Source organism: Pseudophryne corroboree, chromosome 1, assembly GCF_028390025.1.
Source record: "Pseudophryne corroboree isolate aPseCor3 chromosome 1, aPseCor3.hap2, whole genome shotgun sequence".
In the NCBI taxonomy this organism is placed as follows: Eukaryota; Metazoa; Chordata; class Amphibia; order Anura; family Myobatrachidae; genus Pseudophryne; species Pseudophryne corroboree.
In genome coordinates, this window is record NC_086444.1 from 61,292,761 (window position 1) to 61,315,992 (window position 23,232).

At 45.8% G+C, this 23,232-nt stretch overlaps 1 protein-coding gene across 3 annotated transcripts in view; it reads right to left on the reverse strand.

Moving 5' to 3' along the window:
- Positions 1-23,232, reverse strand: part of DCC (DCC netrin 1 receptor) — a 1,035,978-nt gene that overhangs the window by 57,065 nt on the left and 955,681 nt on the right. For all 3 annotated transcript variants that reach the window (XM_063960065.1, XM_063960057.1, XM_063960048.1), the window contains exon 23: positions 7,176-7,335. In XM_063960065.1, the coding sequence (XP_063816135.1) occupies positions 7,176-7,335 (160 nt within the window). The remainder of the gene's footprint in view (positions 1-7,175; positions 7,336-23,232) is intronic.

Below are 23,232 nucleotides of genomic sequence, written 5' to 3' on the forward strand. Positions count from 1 at the left end.
TGATCTAGCAGTGACTAGATCATTCACTACTTTGGTCAGTGCCGTCTCTGTGGAGTGTTGGGCACGAAAGCCTGACTGAAGTGGGTCCAATAAGTTGTGGGAGTTAAGAAAGTGTGTAAGGCGAGTGTAGGCAAGTCTCTCAAGTAGCTTGGAGGGACTGGGTAGCTGAGAAATGGGACGGTAGTTAGAGAGTATGATTGGGTCAGAGCTGTGTTTTGTTTTTTTTTAGAATGGGAGTAATCACTGCATGTTTAAACAGATCTATCTGTCCATCTCATATCTATCTATCTATCTATCTATCTATCTATCTATCTATCTATCTATCTATCTATCTCATATCTATCGATCTCAAATCTGTCTCATATGTGTCAATAAACAGTATCTATCTATCTATCTATCTATGTCATATGTGTCTATAAACGGTATCTATCTATCTGTCCATCTCATATCTATCTATTTATCTATCTATCTATCTATCTCATAGCTGTTTATCTATCGATCTCAAATTTATCTATCTATCTATCTATCTACCTATCTATCTGTCCTTTGTGTCTATAAACAGTATCTATCTATCTATCTATCTATCTATCTATCTATCTATCTATCTATCTATGTGTCTATAAACAGTATCTACCTACCTATCTCTTCTATGTGTATATAAACACTATCTATCTATCTATCTATCTATCTATCCTATGTGTCTATAAACAGTATCTATCTATCTATCTATCTCATATCTATCGATCTCAAATCTGTCTCATATGTGTCTATAAACAGTATCTATCTATCTGTCCATCTCATATCTATCTATCTATCTATCTATCTATCTATCTTGCTATCTATCTATCTATCTCATATCTGTCGATCTCAATCTGTCTCATATATCTATAAACAGTATCTATCTATGTCATATGTGTCTATAAACAGTATCTATCTATCTGTCCATCTCATATCTATCTATCTATCTATCTATCTATCTATCTCAAATCAATCTATCTATCTATCTAGCTATCTATCTATTTATCTTCTGTGTGTCTATAAACAGTATCTATCTATCTATCTATCTATCTATCTATCTATCTATCTATCTATCTATCTATCTATCTATCTATCTATTCTATGTGTCTATAAACAGCATCTATCTATCTATCTATCTATCTCATATCTATCGATCCCAAATCTATCTGTCTCATGTGTCAATAAACAGTATCTGTCATCTCATATCTATCTATCTATCTATCTATCTATCTATCTAACTAATCTATCTCATATCTGTTTATCTATCGATCTCATATCTATCGATCTCAAATCTATCTATCTATCTAGCTATCTATTCATCTCATATCTATCTTCCTATTTATCTATCTATCTATCTATCTATCTACAGTATCTATCAATTTTATATCTAGAAATCATCTAAGTACTGTATGTATTTATCCATATCATATCTATCTCATATCTGTATGTACCACACACCTAAACAATGCCCCCCATGTACAGATACTGTATATAAATGTATAAGTGTAATGACAGTAAGTCAGTATAGGGTGAGAACCCGCAGTGCAGGCTGGAGGATGAGCGGATTCTGGATACAGATGTGCAGGAAAGATGATATGTTGGACCCTGCTGATCTCTCTGCCAGGTGTCATGCCACTTTACCACCAGCTGCTTGCTGATAAGTAGTATAAGTTATACACAAGGGAAGATGCCAGCTCCTCGCAGCTACACACACGGGCGCACAGTACCAGGCAGTGTTTCATTGCAATTTGTACAAACACACAAAATCCCGGCTTCCGAGCATCAGATGAAAGGGAATAACTGGAAACGTTCCGTTTGGAAATGTGGAAAGGTCTCTAATCCTAGAAGCCCGTCCTCATGTTTGCCCCTATGATATGGATAGTCCTGATCTAGTTAGTTGAACCTTTGAGCACCCAGAACAGTAATACATATTTGTTTTGGGAAGAACTGGAATGTACGTACTTAATTAAAATTTAATCCCCCTTCGTGTGATTGCATCCCAAAGCTGATGTACGTGACGGCAACCACTGAGACCAGCTGGAACACTGACAGAGGTGGCGCTGTCTACGGACATTACAGGCTTTATTCTGCCACCCAAGACATGTAAGGGCACACAGTAGGGCCTGACTGGTGCAGAAGGGCTGCATGCAATTCATAATGTGGCCGCAAGACTCGACTGTATATAGCTGCGGGTGATTTTGGCAACATAGGGCCTAATTCAGATCTGATCGCACAGCAAATTTGTTAGCAAATGGGCAAAACCATGTGCACTGCAGAGGGAGGGGGGCAGATATAACATGTGCAGAGAGAGTTAGATTTGGGTGGGTTATTTTGTTTCTGTGCAGGGTAAATACTGGCTGCTTTATTCTTACACTGCAATTTAGATTTCAGTTTGAACACACCCCACCCACTGGCACTGAGGGGGCATATCTGGCAGTGTGAGGGCATATCTGGCACTATGAGGGCATATCTGGCACTGAGGGGGCATATCTGGCACTATGAGGGCATATTTGGCACTATGAGGGGGCATATCTGGCACTATGAGGGCATATCTGGCACTGAGGGGGCATATCTGGCACTATGAGGGCATATTTGGCACTATGACGGGGCATATCTGGCACTATGAGGGCATATTTGGCACTATGAGGGGGCATATCTGGCACTATGAGGGGGCATATCTGGCACTATGAGGGCATATCTGGCACTGAGGGGGCATATCTGGCACTATGAGGGCATATCAGGCACTATGAGGGCATATCTGGCACTGTGGGGGCATATCTGGCAGTGTGAGGGCATATCTGGCACTGAGGGGGCATATATGGCAGTGTGAGGGCATATCTGGCACTGTGGGGGCATATCTGGCACTGTGAGGGCATATCTGGCACTGTGAGGGCATATCTGGCAGTGTGAGGGCATATCTGGCACTGTGGGGGCATATCTGGCACTGTGGGGGCCAGGGCCGGCTCCAGGCACGTTCGACTAGAGCGGCCGCGCAGGGCGCCACCCTTTATGGGCGCCGCGCGCTGGCGCCGCCATCTTTGTGCCTGGAGCCAGCCTGCAGTGCTGCCTGGCATAAACTTAAGGTGTTGTGTATGCGGCTGTGGCTGTGCGGCGCCGGCGTCTGACGTTAGACGCCGGCGCCGGGCAGCCACGCACACAGGAGTTTAGAAGAGCCGCCCACAACCACAGGTATCGTGGATCGGGCTCTGTGTGGGGGCACTGTTGGGGCATATCTTTCACTGTGGGGCAATTATGTATCTGGAAATGTGGGGGCATGTATGTCTGCATTGTGGGGGTATATCTTTCACTGAGGGGGCGTTTATGTATCTGGCACTGTGGGGGTATATCTGCACTGTGGGGGCATTTATGTATCTGGCACTGTGGGGCATTTATGTATCTGGCACTGTGGGGGCATTTATGTATCTGGAACTGTGGGGGCATTTTATGTATCTGGCACTGTGGGGGCATTTATGTATCTGGAACTGTGGGGCATTTATGTATCTGGCACTGTGGGGGCATTTATGTATCTGGAACTGTGGGGGCATTTTATGTATCTGGCACTGTGGGGGCATTTATGTATCTGGCATTGTGGGGGCATTTATGTATCTGGCACTGTGGGGGCATATCTGCACTGTGGGGGCATTTATGTATCTGGCACTGTAGGGGCATATCTGCACTGTGGGGGCATTTTATGTATCTGGCGCTGTGGGGGCATTTATCTGGCACTGTGGGGGCATTTATCTGGCACTGTGGGGACATTTATCTGGCACTGGGGGCATTTATCTGGCACTGTGGGGACATTTATCTGGCACTGGGGGCATTTATCTGGCACTGTGGGGGCATTTATCTGGCACTGTGGGGTCATTTATCTTGCACTGTGGGGGCATTTATCTGGCACTGTGGGGGCATTTCTGTATCTGGCACTGTAGGGGCATTTATGTATCTGGCATTGCTGGGGGGCATGTCATGTGTTGCTGGCGGCATATCTGGCACTGTGGGGGCATTTATCTGGCACTGTGGGGTCATATCTGGCACTGTGGGGTCATATCTGGCACTGTGGGGGCATTTATCTGGCACTGTGGGGGCTTTTCTGTATCTGGCACTGTGGGGGCATTTATGTAGGGACATATCTGGCACTGTGTGGCCATTTAAGTATCTGGCATTGCTGGGGGGCATGTCATGTGTTACTGGCACTGCTGGGGGGCATGTCATGTGTAGCTGGCACGGCTGGGGAGCATATCATGTAGTGTTCCCGCTAGGTGTCTGTGTCTAGGCAATGTATCTAACATGCTCTGCCTGGCGCAAAGTGTCTAACGTGCTCTGCCTGGCGCAAAGTGTCTAACGTGCTCTGCCTTGCGCAAAGTGTCTAACGTGCTCTGCCTGGCGCAAAGTGTCTAACGTACTCTGCCTGGCGCAAAGTGTCTAACGTGCTCTGCCTGGCGCAAAGTGTCTAACGTGCTCTGCCTGGCGCAAAGTGTCTAACGTGCTCTGCCTGGCGCAAAGTGTCTAACGTGCTCTGCCTGGCGCAAAGTGTCTAACGTGCTCTGCCTGGCGCAAAATGTCTAGGAGGTTCTACCTGGTGCAGTGTGTATTAACTGCACTACTGTGTGGTGTAATGCGAATTGCCACTATTATGTGGCCACGCACCTTCCCCACGAAGCAACGCCCCTAAATTTTTGCTGCGCGCCTTCGGTGCGCACTGTCCATGCTCTACCATGTAGGTAAATGAGCACCAAGCATTACAGTATGTACATCATTTTGCCCTCCTAACTTAAAAATGTGCCCTCCCTGCCCAAAAAAGTGAACACTATCGTGTAGCTGGCACTGCTGGGGGGCATATCATGTCTATCTGGCACTGCACATTGTGTATCTGGCACTATACTGGAGACATTATATGTATCTGACACTATACTGGAGACATTGTGTGTAAGGAACACTACTGTGGCTGTTATGTGTAAGGCTGCTAATTGTGTGCGTAGAGGGGGTGTGAAAACATATTTATTTATAGTCTAATAATATGAAGTCCTGAGGCCACGCCCACTTTCCAAGAGGTCACGCCCACTTTCCCTGGAGCGCGCGCGCATGGGGGGGGGGGGGGGGGCGCTTTTACATGTTTTCGCTCAGGGTGCTAGTAGGCTAGTAGGCCTGGTGGTGGCATATCTGGCAGTATGAGGGCTGTGTACGGCTAGAGCTGCATTTCCCACCCTAGGCTTATACTCGAGTCAATAAGTTTTCCCAGTTTTTTGTGGTAAAATTAGGTGCCTCAGCTTATATGCGGGTCGACTTATACTCGAGTATATACGGTATATATATATATAAATCATAAGCAGATATGGAGCAACACCATAGCCCCTGTCACCATATTATGCCCCACAGTAATGCCCCTGACAACATAATATATCCCCAACATTAATGCCCTTGTCACTATAATATGACCCCCCCCCCCCCCCCATTAATTATTCAGTACCTGCTTGTTGTGAAGGTCTTGCTTCTTGTGAGGGTTCTGCTCTGTCAGTGGGTTCTCCCCCCACCACCCGGCCGCCACTGCTTCAGCCGCTGCAGAGCAGACTGTTCGCGACTGCCTGCTTAAATTGAAAACGTCCCTCCCAAAATGGCCGCCGCCTCAGAGGAGATTGTTATTAAAGATACTAGAGCCTCCTCTAGTATCTTTAATAACGGTCTCCTCTTAGGCGCCTCTGATTGACAGGCAGAGGCGATCGCTGGGTGGGAGGGGGCGAAATGGCGGCGTTTGGCCGCCGTATCGTGGGAGTGGTCCGGCCAACGCAGGCGTGGCCGGACCGAACGGAGGGGCGGCCACAGCGGCTGCGTGACATCACACGCAGCCACTGCGAGGCGGGGAGCGATGAGTAGCTCCCAGCCAGCACGCTAAAGCTGCGCTGGTCGGGAGCTACTCTTGAAGTGCAAAGGCATCACCGCTGTGCAATGCCTTTGCACTTCTGAGGGGGGGGGGGGGGGGGGCACTGACATGCGGGGCGGAATAGCCCTGTGCTGGGCGTCCCCCCGCATGTCAGTGTGAATGATCGTAGCTGTGCTAAATTTAGCACAGCTACGATCAACTCGGAATGACCCCCATTGTCTGTTTGTTATAAGATTGTGATCAATCAGTACGCAGAAGGGGTCATACAGTATTGCATGTTAGTACAGCTTGTAAGCCTTTAATGGTTAAAGAAAACATATCACAATATTCTTAAGCCGGCACAGTACACAGCCTAAAGTCAGAAAAGGTTGTTTTCTTTTTTCCCTGCCAAACAGCTAAATTGACTGTGCGCTGAAATTCAGCCTCTTACTTCTTATCCGCTGTCTTGTTACTCTGCCAGCTGCTAGGTAAGGGCCGCCTTGGACTGTTTTCAGAAAGAAGTCATTTCAGATATAATTCTTAACAAATTCCAAAGCTTTTTTTTTCTCTCTTTTGTTGGATGCTAAATGCAGCATTGCCGCAACACTCTGCCGCTGCCGATCCCAAGCCAAAATTACACCAGGGCACACAACACCAGCCGTTGTTTATGGAGAAGGATAAAACATTGGGAGGGATATTTATAGGATTACAAATTAAAATGCCTCCAGTAGCATCCAGCAGCAAATCACAGCTGATACGTAGTGTATACTGCTTTATTGGAGGTCTCAACGAATGTATGTATTTGATGCGGCTGCATGAAGGAGCTATCATTAATGTCAACTGAGTGAGGAATAAAGGCAGAATAAAGGGGAGGTAACCTTTGGATCGTTCTCTTGTAGACCATTTTCATGATTGGGTGGTGACACAGTTATTGGAAAACTCTGGGGCAGATGTATTGAGCCTGGAGACGGTATAAAGAAGTGATAAGCGCAAGGTGATAACGCACCAGCCAATCAGCTCCTAACTGTCATTTTTCAAATCCGTAATGATTGGCTGGTGCGTTATCACCTTGCACTTATCACTGGTTTATCACTTCTACAGGTTAATATATCTGCCCCTCTGTGTCTTTGGCCTAATTTTGTCCTTCCGTGACCTATCTTAAGGATGTTTGGCTAAATATTGCTGTTCTAGTGTTTTGCCTACTTTATAACCATTGCAGAATTGTAATATAACTATGTCTTGTAGGAAAATCTCAAAAGGGTATATTGGGTGTTTGAGATGTTGCACGAAAATGACTTACTTCCTCTGCTGCGCAGAAGACCTCCTTGTGCAGATGACGGCAACTATGACCACCACTAGGATGGTGATGGCTCCAACAGTGACCACGATAATCACCAAGAGATTGCTGTTCTTCTGAGGGGTCACACCGTGAGGGGGGTGCATCTGTCCTATGGGGGGCTCTAGAATTCAAGAAAACACAACGTATTAAAAAGTTAAATGCTGAAAACGTGCACTGTAACAACATGGGTGGTCTTGAGATGAGGCCACGTGATGTTGACTGTGGAGATACTCTATGAAAAGCTTGAACAGTTGACCTTATAGTGCAATGACAGCAATGTACTCAACCAGAACATTCTAGACAAGCTTCTGCATGCTACAGCCTAGTTAGAGTCCAGAACTATCAAGGTGAAATATTTACTGAATGGCGGCCTTGTCAACTGTGGAACCAAGCCTGGATTATCCACAAAACAATCTACGCAAGTCTGCAACTTTCTGGATGGTTCAACCAGATACGATGATTAGAAGACTCTATATAATGATGCCACAAAAAAAAAAAAAAAAAAAAAATTCTGCTTGATTCTTAACACAGTGGCTGTGCGTTTAATCAGCAACCGGTTCCCAACATGTGATATCCATTGCTCAATGCCCACATATGTGCTGCCTGTAGACACTGGCTGTATATCCAATTTGCCGACACACACCACATGAGGTGCAACTAGTGTGATTGGCCTGACCTCTGAATATCTAGATCAAAACAATTATCATCCTGCTTCCCATGTGAGGTATAAAAGGGGAAAAAATTCTGTTAAAATATATATATATATATATATAATAAAATCTGCATAGAGTATAGGACTAGCACAGGTTAAAAATGCACCTGGAAATTCAACACAACCTGCAGTATGCATCAGTCAGATGCTGCGACGAGCTCGGAGCCATCTACAAATATTTTATGTATAGAAGATTTATCTAACGACCTTGGTGTATGCAGCGCTGCTGTGCTGTTTACTTTCATTCCATATTGATGGAGAGAATCACGTTCAGGGCCGCCGTGAGTAATGGATAACGTGGTTAAATATTAGCTGGACCCCCATGGATTCAGCTCTAGCTTGTCATGTTAATTTATACATGCATCTAATTTGGGCTTTTGGTATAGATGAGCCCGGCTCAGACATCAGTCATGTACTGTACAACACTGTGGAAGAAATATGTTTAGAACCAATACAAGTTATTGTGATGTTTCAGACAGTTTAACAAAATCCATGCAGGAGAGCTGGGCCAGGTGACAGAACATTGTATCAGACAGGTTATACATCTATCAGTACAATGTATCAATTCAGGCTACTGCCTCTGATATCACCATAAAAAGCTAAAGTAACAAGAGCGTGGAATAGTCAGCTGTCATCTTCCCCTCCTCTCTAAAATCACATACTGAAGGTTAAGACTGTACTGGGCAAGATATAAAGTACCAGCCTATCAGGGGCAGATGTATTAAGCCTGGAGAAGTGATAAAGCAGTGATAAGTGGGAAGTGATAATGCACCAGCCAATCAGCTACTGTCAATTTACATATTGGAGCTGATTGGCTGGTGTGTTATCACCTTGCACTTATCACTGCTTCATCACTGCTTTACCACTTCTCCAGGCTTAATACATCTGCCCCTCAGTTACTAACTGCCATGTTACAGGCTGTATTTGAAAAATGACAGGGGCTGGTTGGTTGGTACTTTATCTCTCTCCACTTTATCTTAGTATAGTAAGTAGACCCTTTAAAATCATTTTGAGAATTTTTTTATTACCCAAATACATCTGCAGTTTTTGTTACTTATGTTTCAATATAATGGCCCTCTTTCCGAGATGATCGCTCGCTGCCGTTTTTTGCAGCACAGCGATCAGGTTACTACTGCGCATACGTATGCACCGCAATGCGCACGCGCATAGTACGGGTACAAACAGCATCGTTGCTGTGCAATGCTTCTAGCAACGAATCCATTCGCACAACCGATTGCAAGGAGATTGACAGGAAGAAGGCGTTTATGGGTGTCAACTGACCGTTTTCTGGGAGTGGTAGGGAAAACGCAGGCGTGTCGAGGCGTTTGCAGGGCGTGTGTCTGACGTCAATTCCGGGACCGGACAGGCTGAAGTGATCGCAAGGGCTGAGTAAGTTCAGACCTACTCAGAAGCTGCAAAAAACTTTTTCGTACCGCTCGGCTGTACTTGCAAAGTGAAAATACACTCCCCCGTGGGCGGCGACTATACGTTTGCACGGCTGCAAAAAGTAGCTAGCAAGCCATCAACTCGATCAAAGCGATCAACTCGGAATGAGGGCCAATGCTTGATGTGGAATCGCACGTAATCCGCAGTTGAGCAAGTTTTTGCTACTGTGCATGTGCAAAAATTCTGAAACTCCGTATGGCGCATGCATTACACAGAGTGGACACACAGAGGCGCTGTTGCTTTCCAGACAGGTGGTATCAGAAAGGTGGCAGAAAAACCATGGGTGCTGACTGGGAGGTGCATGCAAAAAAGATCCGTTCAGGGGGAATGTCTTGGGTGTGCCAGAGCATGCGGCCACCACAGTCACAAGTCTGGACGCATGGGAAGAAGAAACAAAACCACACCACTGTGTCCGACGTGGGCAGTGCGTGCCACACATTCAGCCCATGTATCTCTGGCACTACGCACTCAACTTCAATCAACCTATACCAGTGATGGCTAACCTTGACACTCCAGCTGTTGTTGAACTACACATCCCAGCATGCCTTGCATCCATTTTAGCATGGCCAAATAACAAAACTGATGCAGGGCGCATGCTGGGATATGTAGTTCAACAACAGCTGGAGTGTCAAGGTTAGCCATCACTGACCTATACAGTATCTAATCAATAACTGACACTCTGGTTAGACGGGAGCAAAATACAGACTAGTGCTGAGAATTTCCATCCGGTGACTCGTGGCGGGAAGCTCTGTACCGACACCCACTCACGTGCCGGTGCGTAGAGCAATGACTGATAAGGCTGGCATGTAAATAGTGTTCTCCAAGAAGAGAAGACCCTAATTACCATTACTAAGGAGGTAGCACACAGACAGAATGTGAGCATCTTACGCCGACCCTCATAGAAGGCCGTTGCTGCTGTTCATCTCAGAAACTCCTTCTCTTTCTCATTTACGTTGAGTATACATTTACACAGCGAGATGAAAAATAGAGAACACTGATTTCAAATGCTATCCTTCATCTTATCAAGGGGAAGGGAACCTCTTCAAACGCCGGCACGGCTTTCTGTTGTGCAGAACGCTGAAAGGCTGATTGAAGATACAAGACCAGCTCTGTGCAGATCTCCAGCCTTGTTACCGGCAGTCCAAAATCAGTCATAAGGGGACATTCTACTGCAGTGACATTCTCACAGAGCGGAAACATAACATTAACCCCTCGCCATCTTCTTCCCCGATAATACTTTTATTTTATACACCACCGGGAGATTTCACACATTCTGAAATAGGCAACCCATGTCCCAGGGGGTCTCATTGTTGTTCATGGACCCTAAGAGGCAGGATGCAGTCATAATGACAACATCCCAATGAAGACAGTTATGTCGACAATGCTGAAATGTTGACAGGGAACAGGTCAACGCGCTCAGAATGTTGACATTTGCACAATCTTGATATCAGAAATGTCGACATTTAAAAACTGGACATTCTCAGAATGTCAACATTAGGGTTAGGATGTGGGGGAGGGAAAGTAGGGTTAGGCAATAGAGGGAGGGCTAGGGTCAGGGATTAGGGCAGAGGTTCCCAAATACGGTCCTCAAGGCTCCCCAACAGTCCAGGATTTAGGTATAGCCATGGTTCAGCACAGATGGTTAAATCAAAGTGACTGAGGTGCTAATTAAGTCACCTGCGGCCAAGCATGGATACATTTAAAACCTGGACCGTTGGGGTGCCTTGAGGACCGCGTCTGGGAACCTCTGAATTAGGGATAGGGGAAGATTACTTAGCAGAACCACTGCACCATGATGGTCATTCCGAGTTGGTCGCTCGCTAGCAGTTTTTAGCAGCCGTGCAAACGCTAAGCCGCCGCCCACTGGGAGTGTATTTTAGCTTAGCAGAAATGCGAACGAAAGGTTCGCAGAGCGGCTACAATTTTTTTTGTGCAGTTTTAGAGTAGCTCCATACCTACTCAGCGCTTGCGATCACTTCAGACTGTTCAGATCCTGTTTTGACGTCACAAACACGCCCTGCGTTCACCCAGCCACTCCTGCGTTTTTTCTGACACACCTGCGTTTTTCCGAACACTCCCTGAAAACGGTCAGTTGCCACCCAGAAACGTCCACTTCATATCAATCACTCTGTGGCCACCAGTGCGATTGAAAAGCTTCGCTAGACCCTGTGTGAAACGACATAGTTCGTTGTAATAGTACGTCGCGCGTGCGCATTGCGCCGCATACGTATAAGTGCCATTTTTTTTGCCTCATCGCTGCACAGCGAACAAATGCAGCTAGCGATCAACTTGGAATGACCCCCATATGAGCTCTGTGCTGTAACTTCTCCACACGTGACCTCCAGGACCCAGGAGACACCGTGACTGCCAGTCACTGCTACACTGCCAGGGCTGGTCTGTCGCCAGTCTATCATGTCTACATTTCAGCTGTGTCCACGGCCTTATATGCACATCCCTAAGAGGCATATGTACAGCTGCCATGCGGACGCTTGGTGCTCACATTGCAGACTGGCTCATAAAAGTTCTAAGGCAAGAGGGAAAGTCATTCTTTAATTTACTGACACATAGAAATGACGGAGCCATTCTGTACAGCATTAGTAAGTGTGAGCTACTGCAGGGAGACAGCAGTAAGCCCAAATCTGAGAAAAATAAATATATCTTCAGATGCATCTCTCTTTGGGGGACATGTATTAAACATTCAAGAGAGAGAAAGTGTTAAGGTTGCCCATAGCAACCAATCATGTCTGTCATTTCATAGACTGTGCTAGATAAATGATAGCTAGAAGCCGGTTGGGTGGGTCACTTCTCCACTTTCTCTCTTGCTCAGAAGTTTAATACATCTCCCATTTTGTAAACTTTATTTACTGCATGTCATGAAAACAGTCAGAGGCTTCATTCATTTCAAATTCCTGTCCCCACAGTAATGCCGGGTACACACCCAGCCGACGGGTCGTTGCCGACCTAACAATTGGTACAGTAAGTGCATATACACTCTGACGGATGTGTCACTTAAATGTGCTTGCTCAGTTGTGATGTCAGTCACCGGCGGTCCCAGCAGCAAATGTGTGGGAAGTCGACGGATCACCCGTACACACCGCCAGATGCGCCGATATATATGCAGATAAATCAGGCATTGGCTGTGCTGTAGAGCTGACGTAATATGTCTGTGAACTAGGGCCCTCATTTCGAGTTGACGCTCGTTAGTGGTTTGTGCAACGGAGAGATTTGTCGCAAACTGCGCATGCGCAATGTTCGCAGCGCGTCTTTGCCAAGTAAATTTGCCAAAAAGTTAGGTATTTTACTCACGGCTTAACGAAGAAATTTCTTCGTTCTGGTGATCGGAGTGTGATTGACAGAAAGTGGGTGTTTCTGGGCGGAAACTGGCCGTTTTATGGGTGTGTGAAGAAAAACGCTGCCGTTTCTGGGAAAAACGCGGGAGTGGCTGGAGAAACGGGGGAGTGTCTGGGCGAACGCTGGGTGTGTTTGTGACGTCAAACCAGGAACGAAACTGACTGAACTGATCGCAGTGGCAGAGTAAGTGTCGAGCTACTCAGAAACTGCATAGAAATTTCTATTCACAATTATGCGAATCTTTCGTTCGCAATTCTGCAAAGCTAAGATTCACTCCCAGTAGGCGGCGGCTTAGCGTGTGCAAAGCTGCTAAAAGCAGCTAGCGAGCGAGCAACTCGGAATGAGGGCCAATGTCGTTCACCGACATATCGTCTGCGCACTCCCGCCGATGCACTACAGATATATCACCCGTTCAATGGAACCGGCGATATACAGTATCTGCTAGTGGGCCCAATTTATACCTGATCGCTGTGCTGCAAATTACACTGTCCTGCGATGAGATAGTCGCCGCCCAGGGGGAGTAAAAATTTGCCTCGTGCAAGTGTGCGATTGCATGTGTACACCGTGCAAAAATTCCCCTCAGTCAGCGGACAGCTGCAAATCCGTTCACATCACACTCACCATCAAATGTTTTTCCCATTCTGTGCAGTGAGTGCAGTCTGTGTGTAGCTCAATACTTACTCCTCCAGTGCGAGGAAATCAGGCTGATCGGGGCTAGAGCTGACGTCACACACCCGCCCTGAAAACGCTTGGGAACGCCTGCGTTTGCCCTGACACTCCCAGAAAACGGACAGTTACCACCCACAAACATCCGCTTCCTGTCAATCACCTTGCGAACTCTGTGCGATAAAATTTTTTCGTGCCATCCTGTTGCTGTTTGGTGACGCGCGTGCACATTGCGGTGCACACACATGCGCAGTCATTCGATAATTATCGCCCGCTGTGCGATTTCGCACAACGATCAGGTCTGAATTGGACCCAATGTGTACCCAGCACAATACAAAGAGTTACAGGATAATGTATCAAAGTTTGGAGAGAGATAAAGTAGAGAGAGACAGTCAGCTCCTTACTGGCATGTTTAAGGCTGTGTGTGAAAAAGCACAGTTCAGAGCTGACTGGCTGGTACTTTATCTCTCTCCACAGTTTGCTACATTTAGTATACACTGCAGGGAATATCTGGAAGATATTATTAGTGCTCCCAGTGTGTCTACATTGCAGGTTTTGCTATGACCTGAGCAGCATTTGGCAGATTACGCTGGGGCTCTCGCTGTATACCTTTACACTAGATTGATCAGTACACATTTGCATATCTCCCAACTTTATGGCCGGGTAAGGAGGTACATCTGCGCTCAGAAAAGGGGCATTGGGTATGTAAAAGGGGGCGTGGTATCTCAGGAGGGCTCGTGATCGCGAGCTACGCCCCCGTTTTAGTCACTCCATGAGCTGCTGGCATGCCCCCTCTCATTCTGTCTCCAGTGAATAGATGCTGTGCGCATGCGCACAGCATCTATTCAGCGAGTGCAGGAGCCTCCCAACTGCGGGTGGGGCAGTGGGACAGTCCCCAAAAAAGGGATTGTCCCACGAAAATTGGGACAGTTGGGAGGTATGTATTTGGGGCCGGATGAAATGAGTCAGAGTTTGCCGGAGGTGCCGCTTGCCATCCGAACTCTGACATTTTTTAAAGCGGCAATCTTATACAAGGCATACTTTTGCTGCTTTAATAAAATGTCCGAGTTCTGCTGGCAACCGGCACCTCCGGCCAACTCAGACTCCATTACACCCGGCCCTTACCCTCTGGGCCTGGTTAATGTTTGTATGCAATGCCGATGTTCACGCAACTGAGAGATTATTATCAGACTGGTACGTACCGCAATCGCACAGCGCACGCACCAAAGTACTTTGCGTTGTCACTCGCAATGAGATTTTTAACACAGAGTGATTGGTAGGAAGGGACCGTTTGGGGGCGATTACGGGGGTTGGCGGCAAAATGCATGTGTGTCATAGCCGTTTTTGGGGCCAAACATCAGTGACTTTCTAAAAGCGCGTTACAGCCGTATTCTTCACTGCACACTTGATGTCAGTATAAAACAGAATGAAATGTCTTTTGTCTAATCTGAATGTTCTGTGCTATGACCAGGAAGACCTTGGGATCAGCTGGTGCTGAAAGTTGCAGACAAATGTTTACTACTACAGAAGCTCTTGTTCTCTCTGTGACAGGGAACACGTGTCCTGTTATTAGGTTATAAGGTTCAGGCTGACTCAGAGTTGGGACGAAAGCAAATAAAAGCAGCAGATTTGCACCCGGGATAAAGCATGTTGCACTCCAGGTGGGGCAGATTTCAAATGTGCAGAGAGATATCGAGTTTGGGAGGGGCATGTATTAACCAAACTCTTAACTGCAGTGCAAATATAAAGCTGGCCAGCATTTGTAGGCTACATGCAAGAGCTGCCAGTATTTATCCTGCATGCAAAAATAAAAATGTAATCTGCTGCTGTTACTAAGGGGAAATCATCTTCAAGTCATTCCAAGTTGATCGCTCGCTAGCAGTTTTTAGCAGCCGTGCAAACGCATTGTCGCCGCCCACGGGGGGAGTATATTTTCGCTTTGCAGGAGTGCGAACGCCTGTGCAGCAGAGCGCCTGCAAACACATTTTGTGCAAAACAAGACCAGCCCTGTAGTTACTTATCCTGTGCGATGATTGCCTCGACGAGTGACAAGGTAATGACATCAGATACCCACCCAGCAAACGCCCGGCCACGCCTGCGTTTTTCAAAACACTCCCAGAAAACGGTCAGTTGACACCCATAAACGCCCACTTCCTGTCAATCTCCTTGCGTTCGACTGTGCGATTGGAATCGTCGCTAGATCCAGTGCAAAACCACAAAGGACTTTGTACCCGTACGATGCGCGTGCGCGTTGAGGTACATACGCATGTGCAGATTAGCCATTTTTTTCAATGATCGCTACGCAGCGACCAACGGCTGCTAGCGATCAACTCGGAATCACTCCCATATATCCAACTGTGGAGAGAGATAAAGTACCAACCAATCAGCACAGCCTGTGAAATGACCGTTAGACTGATTGGTTGGTACTTTCTCTCTCTCCTCTTTATCTCACTATATAACACTTGATACATCTGCCCCACAATGGGAGTCAATTCAGAGTTGGACGTATATTTGATATAAGAAACTCATAAGAAACTTTCAAACAACAAAAGTGTATTTGTGCACATAGGAAACACACAGGTTGTGTACGCCTCTGCACACGTCAAAAATGCGACTATTTTCCGACAAATCATTATCACCAGCACCACCAGCTGGCAGGTGCAATCCTCTGAACAGATGCAATTGCTAATATTGGCAGGGCTGTGTGGCACGCACTTGCCATCGTTAGACAGAACAACCCTACTTCACTGATAACGGTAAGGACCAATACGCTTCAACCTGCGTAGCTGATTTTCTGAGCATGCGCCGTGCAGAGCCACAAGCCGGGCTACGCACTGGGCGTGAGCTTAACAATGTATCAGTCCCACAATGACTGCGTTTGATGGGCCTAATTCAGACCTGATCGCAGCATGCCATAAGGACATCTCCTTGCACATTCTACCATTTATCCAAATAAGTACGCTGATTGACGGCACTTATAGCGTCCGCACCCACCCGCCAGGACAGAGTTTTACACTGCACCACCAATAGTGCCGGCGGCGGACGCTGTGGCTGCATGCCATAAGGATATCCTTCTGGAGATCTGCGCTGTGTGTGTGGACAATCCCGCTGGTTCGGGTAAATATATTTCAAAGCAGTATTCCTCTGCACTGGGACGCCAGTAGCAGGAGGATTGGACACATTACATACAAATTCTTACAGGCAGTAGTAACAGTTGCAAACTTAGATGCATTTATGTAACTGACGAGGCATGTCTGTTTAGCACTTTACATGGGAGGTCATTCCGAGTCGTTTGCACGGAAAATTTCTTCGCATCGCAGCGTTTTTCCGCTTAGTGCGCATGCGCAATGTCCGCACTGCGACTGCGCCAAGTAAATTTGCTATGAAGTTTGGATTTTTACTCACGGCTTTTTCTTCGCTCAGGCGATCGTAGTGTGATTGACAGGAAATGGGTGTTACTGGGCGGAAACAGGCCGTTTTATGGGCGTGTGGGGAAAAAACGCTACCGTTTCCGGAAAAAACGCGGGAGTGGCCGGAGAAACGGAGGAGTGTCTGGGCGAACGCTGGGTGTGTTTGTGACGTCAAACCAGGAACGATAAGCACTGAACTGATCGCAGATGCCGAGTAAGTCTGAAGCTACTCTGAAACTGCTACGAGATGTGTAATCGCAATATTGCGAATACATCGTTCGCAATTTTAAGATGCTAAGATTCACTCCCAGTAGGCGGCGGCTTAGCGTGTGCAATACTGCTAAAAACAGCTAGCGAGCGAACAACTCGGAATGAGGGCCATGATACACTGTTGCGGTCTATCTGATATTGCTTAAGGACACTATTACTACCAAACTAACTTGTGTCTAAGATAGCTAAAGCGAATTCCTCAGTGTGTTTTATCTCATTTAATCTTGGTATTTATGTCATATATTTGTGTGCCATTATTAAAAAGTTCTTGTTGGATTTTACAAAAGCAAGTTCCATGTGTGTTAATTTGAGGAAAAGCAGACACACAATTGTAGAGATTTATTTATTTATTTATTTAATCAGTGCATCGAGCGCAATACACTAGTTTTTTGTGTTTTGTAGACCTGATCGCAGCAGCAAATTTGTTAGCAGATGAGCAAAGCCATGTGCACTGCAGGTGGGGCAGATGTAACATGTGCAGAGAGAGTTAGATTTGGGTGGGTTATATTGTTTCTGTGCAGGGTAAATACTGGCTGCTTTATTTTTACACTGCAATTTAGATTTCAGTTTGAACACACCCCAACCAAATCTAAATCTCTCTGCACATGTTACATCTGCCCCACCTGCAGTGCACATGGTTTTGCCCAACTGCTAACAAATTTGCTGCTGCGATCAACTCAGAATTAGGCCCCAGGGGGTAAATTTACTAAGGTGGGAGATTTTTAGAACTGGTGATGTTGCCCATAGCAGCCAATCAGATTGTATCTAATATCTTCTAGAAGCAGCTAGACAAATGTTAAGTAGAATCTGATTGGTTGCTATGGGCAACGTCACCAGTTCTAAAAATCTCCCACCTTAGTAAATTTACCCCCATGTCTCCAAAATAAAGGGTCTATTCATGGAGCAGTGAAGAGTGTGGAGAAGTGAGCCAGTGGAGAAGTAGCCCATGGTAACCAATCAGCATTGAAGTAACATTTCTAATTTGCATATTATAAAATTACACAGAGCAGCTGATTGGTTGCCATGGGCAACTTCTCCGCTGGCTCACTTCTCCACACCTTTCACTGCTTCATGAATAGACCCCTTAGCTTGTTATATTCGTTTCTTTCTCTTCTTTCTCTAATAAAGGGGCAGATATATTAAGATTAGAGAAGGCATAAAGAAGTGATAAAGCGGTGATAAGTGCGAGGTGATAATGCACCAGCGAATCAGCTCCAATATGTAAATTGACAGTTATGAGCTGATTGGCTGGTGCGTTATCACCTTGCACTTATCACTTTATGCCTTCTCCAGGCTTAATACATCTGCCCCAGAAGGACCAGTCTGAACACCGATAAAATGCACTATCGGTGTTTACCCCCTACAACAGTGCTCCTTAGTTTTGCACTAAAGACCTACCGTCCGTACTATACTAACCCACAGCAGATACATTTCTTTGTTTCAGTTTGTCATTTCATATAACTAACTGAGCCTGAACCAAAGCGAGAGGGGCTCGTTGTTCAACACATAAACTGCTGAAAACTCAGGTTCTGTATCCCCTGTGGTTCCAGTAATGAATTCATCTTTAATCAATGAGCAGTGAGCTCTGTCATAATATGATATGTCACATTGGGATTAACACTACACGCCATGTTCCTGGATATTCCACTAGCAGATCTCCGACGCCCCATGTGATCCTGAGAATGGTATGCTATTGGTTGCTGGGGATCGTCACTGGTGACGATCACATATAGTTAATGTATTGTAATCTACATGGATTTCTGCCACATAGCGCACAACAGGCCCATATTTAATTAATATCTTATTTCCCCACAGACATTTTGAAGAAAATTAAGTAAAGTATCCTGCCGCATATTAATTTTCAGCTTGGCTAAGCATGCACGGGCTGTTGTGTGGGCCCCAAACACACCCTCCCCTAATTATACAACACATTTGTCTTTGTTTATCATTACATCTTTCTTGCATTTTAATTTATTTTCATATTTAATAGACTACTGAATCGCACAGCGACGGGAGAAGAAACACGCAGCAGCTACCAACTAAATAGGAGCGAGCTTTGCAAATTCAGCCATTTGAGATTTCAGATATTACGGCGCCTGGATCTAGTGACATTATTGAGGCACTAGGCCGTTCCTTAGTGCCTCAGGGACGTTGCTTACCTTTAGTGAATGTATAGACTGGTTATTGGTTCAGTGCACAAAATGGGCAAAAACGCTGAGAGCAGTGCCGTTGCAGGGGCGGCCCCACCCCCTGAACCTGTGACATCATGATGTCAAGCTTAGGGGGTGGGTCAGCACAGAGCCGGCCCTAACCAATATGATGCCCTAGGCACGATTTTGGCTGGTGCCCCCTAGCACCGCCGCTAGTTCTGCAGGAGATGCCTGGCATGAGTCAGCTGGCAGCCCTGCTAACGTCGTGCGCCTTTTGTTTATGAAAATGCATCATATTATTTGCATTACTATGTGGCTTCTGCTGATTAAAATGATATGCAGCATGCCTATATTCTGTGTGCAACTGTGGCTGTATCTGCATATGAAATGCTACATTACAGTGATTTCCAGGAATACACTGCAACATAGCATTTCGTATGCAGATACAGCCGCAGTCACACACAGAATATAGGCATGCCGCATATCATTTTAATCAGCAGAAGCTGCTGGTGCCCCTAAGCATACCAAATGCCCTCGGCCTATGCCTAAGGCCGGCTTTGGGTCAGCTAGCTTCAGTTAGTAGACCACTGCTTGGGGCATCCTAAGGATGATGTTGGAATAAACGTACCCATTTTCGCCATTTAATTCATTGCATAATGAATTAAATCCTCTCTCATTTGAAGCTGAGTGTAAAACCGCTTAAAGAGTAAATGGAAATGTTTCTTTTTAAAAATAACAAGGATCACCATTATATAATTTCATCTTTGTCAACACACTCACACTTGTGCTTTACTCACTATAGTTTCCAGAGGATAATATTTACATTTATCATGGACTATCGCCACGAAACGTAGCGACCTCAGATGTAAGTTTATTACAGCAGCAACAGTGTGGGCAGACGTTCAGGTTCCCGAGTTAATATCTTGTAATTTGCATTTTCATTAACAAAAGGTTGACTAAAAAAGTGTTATTCATGTAAGTGATTGATTTGCGGAGCTACAATAAGGTGATTAATGACTTGTATACATTATGTTATGCAAAGACTTCACTGGGGTGATGGCAATGTGAGTAATGCTTCACTTTATTATTTCTAAAAAGAATATACGTCATGCCCTTATTACAAAGAAGACAAAGCAAAGCCCCACAGGAGGGGCTTCCAACACGTTCAAAGAATAGGGCAGGTCGGTGTAAACAGGGGAACCTTTATTTACTTCCATACTCTCTTTAATTTATGTTATTTTAGAAAAATAAAGATATACATATTAAAAAAGACAATTAAAAAAAGTTGTTTAAAAAAATAATATATACATGGAACCCGATTCTATTGCAATGAGTCACATAAATGTAATTGTAGTAGCAAATTAATTCATTATAATAGACTCAGAAATGACAAAACCGGGATCACAAGTAGGAGCACCTAGATCTGAGCAGAGGATACAGGCCCTCATTCCGACCTGGTCGCACGCAGGCTACTTTTAGCACTGCTGCAACCAGGTAATCGCCGCCTATAGGGGGGGGGGGGGATCGCTGTGGGTTCCGGTATGAATGGTCGACCATGCTATGGTCGACAGTCCTTAGGTTACCACTATTGGTCGACATTGGCATGGTCGACATGGACAAATGGTCGCCACATGAAAATGGTCGACACATGAAAAGGTCGACATGAGGGGTTTTTTGTGTCGTTTTTTGCGTAAAGTGACAGGGAACCCCAATTAGTGCACCGCGTCCCCTCGCATGGCTCGCTTCGCTCGCCATGTTTCGGGCAAGGTGCCTCGTTACGCTACCGCTGCGCTCGGCACAGATTACCGTTCCCAATCGTAGTCCACCTGGATCGTAACGTATGGAAAAGTTCCACAAAATATATATATTTTTTAAGACTCATGTCGACCTGTTCATGTGTCGACCGTGTATCCATGTCGACCATGTCAATGTCAACCAATAGTGGTCGACCTAATGACTGTCGACCATAACATGGTCGACCATCCAAACGGATACCATCGCTGTGCAGGGCTGCGATCCGCTGTGCAGAGAGCCGCACATACAAAAGTTTGTGCAATTTTTGCACAGCTCAGGACTTACTCACCTGCTGCGATAATCCGGCTTGGAGCTGACGTCAGGAACCCTCCTCTTCAATGGCTGGGCACGCCTGCGTTTTTCCGGACACTCCTCGAAAACGGTGAGTTGTCGCCCAGATCCGCCTTTTGCCTGTCAATCTTCTTGCATTCGCCGTTGCAAACGGCTTCTTCATAAGGTCCGTCGCTCCGTGGGGATGGCCGGCGCCGGCGACCGACACGCCTGCACATTGCCGCCCGTGCGCATGCGCAGTTCTGACCCGTTCGCACTGGCTGCGAAAAATTGCAGCGTGGGAACGGGTCGGAATGACCCCTACAGATTTAAGTACCACACTGTAAGAAAGCTGCAGGAAAACTTAAGAGGGTCCATAATTAAAGGGAATTAAAGATCTTAAAAAAAAACCTAAATGATTTAGTTTGTGAGAAAAGAACCTTACAAGTCACCAAAACAAAACATACGGGGGGTCATTCCGAGTTGATCGCAAGCTGCATTTGTTCGCAGCACAGCGATCAGGCTAAAAAATGGCAGTTCTGCGCATGCATATGCGGTGCAATGCGCACACGCGGCGTACGGGCACAACAACCGATGCAGTTTTGCACAGGGTCTAGCAATGCATTTCAGTCGCACTGGTTGCCGCATAGTGATTGACAGGAAGTGGACATTTCTGGGTGGCAACTGACCGTTTTCAGGGAGTGTTCGGAAAAACGCAGGCGTGGCTGGGCGAACGCTGGGCGGGTGTGTGACATCAAATCCGGAACTGAATAGTCTGAAGTGATTGTAAGCGCTTAGTAGGTTTTGAGCTATTCTGAAACTGCACAAATTTTTTGCAGGCGCTCTGCGAAACAACCGTTCGCACTTCTGCTAAGCTAAACTACACTCCCAGTGGGCGGCGGCATAGCGTTTGCACGGCTGCTAAAAACTGCTAGCGAGTAATCAACTCGGAATGACCCCCACTGTACAGGATAATTGTTTCAGACCTCAACAGATCAAGACAATCTACCTTCTATATTTATTTTTTCTATATTTATTTTGTGATCCTATATTATACCTTTTTCATTTACTTACTGCTTATGTGCTTGAAAAACATTCAGGGCTTGGATGTGCCGTGATTTGCAATCTATTTTCAATCTTTAAATTTTGCTAACCTTATTTCCTTTTCTTTTTGTATTGTACTGTTTTTTTTGTATTTCCGTAATAGGTTTTCCGTCCCATCTAATTTAAAAAAATTTAAATGCACTTTTTTCTTTGTTTCAGTGGCGAATATCACATGTTGATTTGTTTCCCATTCAATTTGTAATACGTGATTATTGAATTTCAGTAGTACTGTTATGTTAGTAGGCTAAGAATAAACTACAATCTGTGCTTAACTGGTTTTTCATCTATTATTATTATTATTATTATTATTACGTGTTATTTATAGGGCGTCACAAGTGTTTCGCAGCACCGTACATACGGAATGCATTAGAACAATACAGGGTACACAGAACTTATCATTAAAGGAACGGAAAAATTAGAACAGAGCACAGGTAACATTTAGCGCCACAGTTCTCAGTACATACTACAGCCGAGCTGTAATGAAGCAAAGGAGTAATTGGCGTACTACTAGGGGTGGGCAGCCGTTGAAAGAGATAAACAGATACGAGCGAGAGACAGGTATAGACAGTCGCTACGTAGGAGAGAGCTGCAATTGAAGTACAAGAGAAGAGGTTTGTCAGAACAGGAGAGAAGAGGGCCCTGTTCCAAGGAGCTCCCACTCTAGTGGGAGGGGGAAGACAGACAGGTGACATGAGGTGCGAGTAAGCAGAAGTTGGCCTGATGGCAGGAAGTAAGCGAGGCAGAAATGGTCAAGGCATGAGGTCTTGCGTTGGGAGAGTGGCCTTGAGATTTGGTTATGTGGAAGGGTTCACTTTGATGAACAGGTGGGTTTTCAGTGCCCGTCT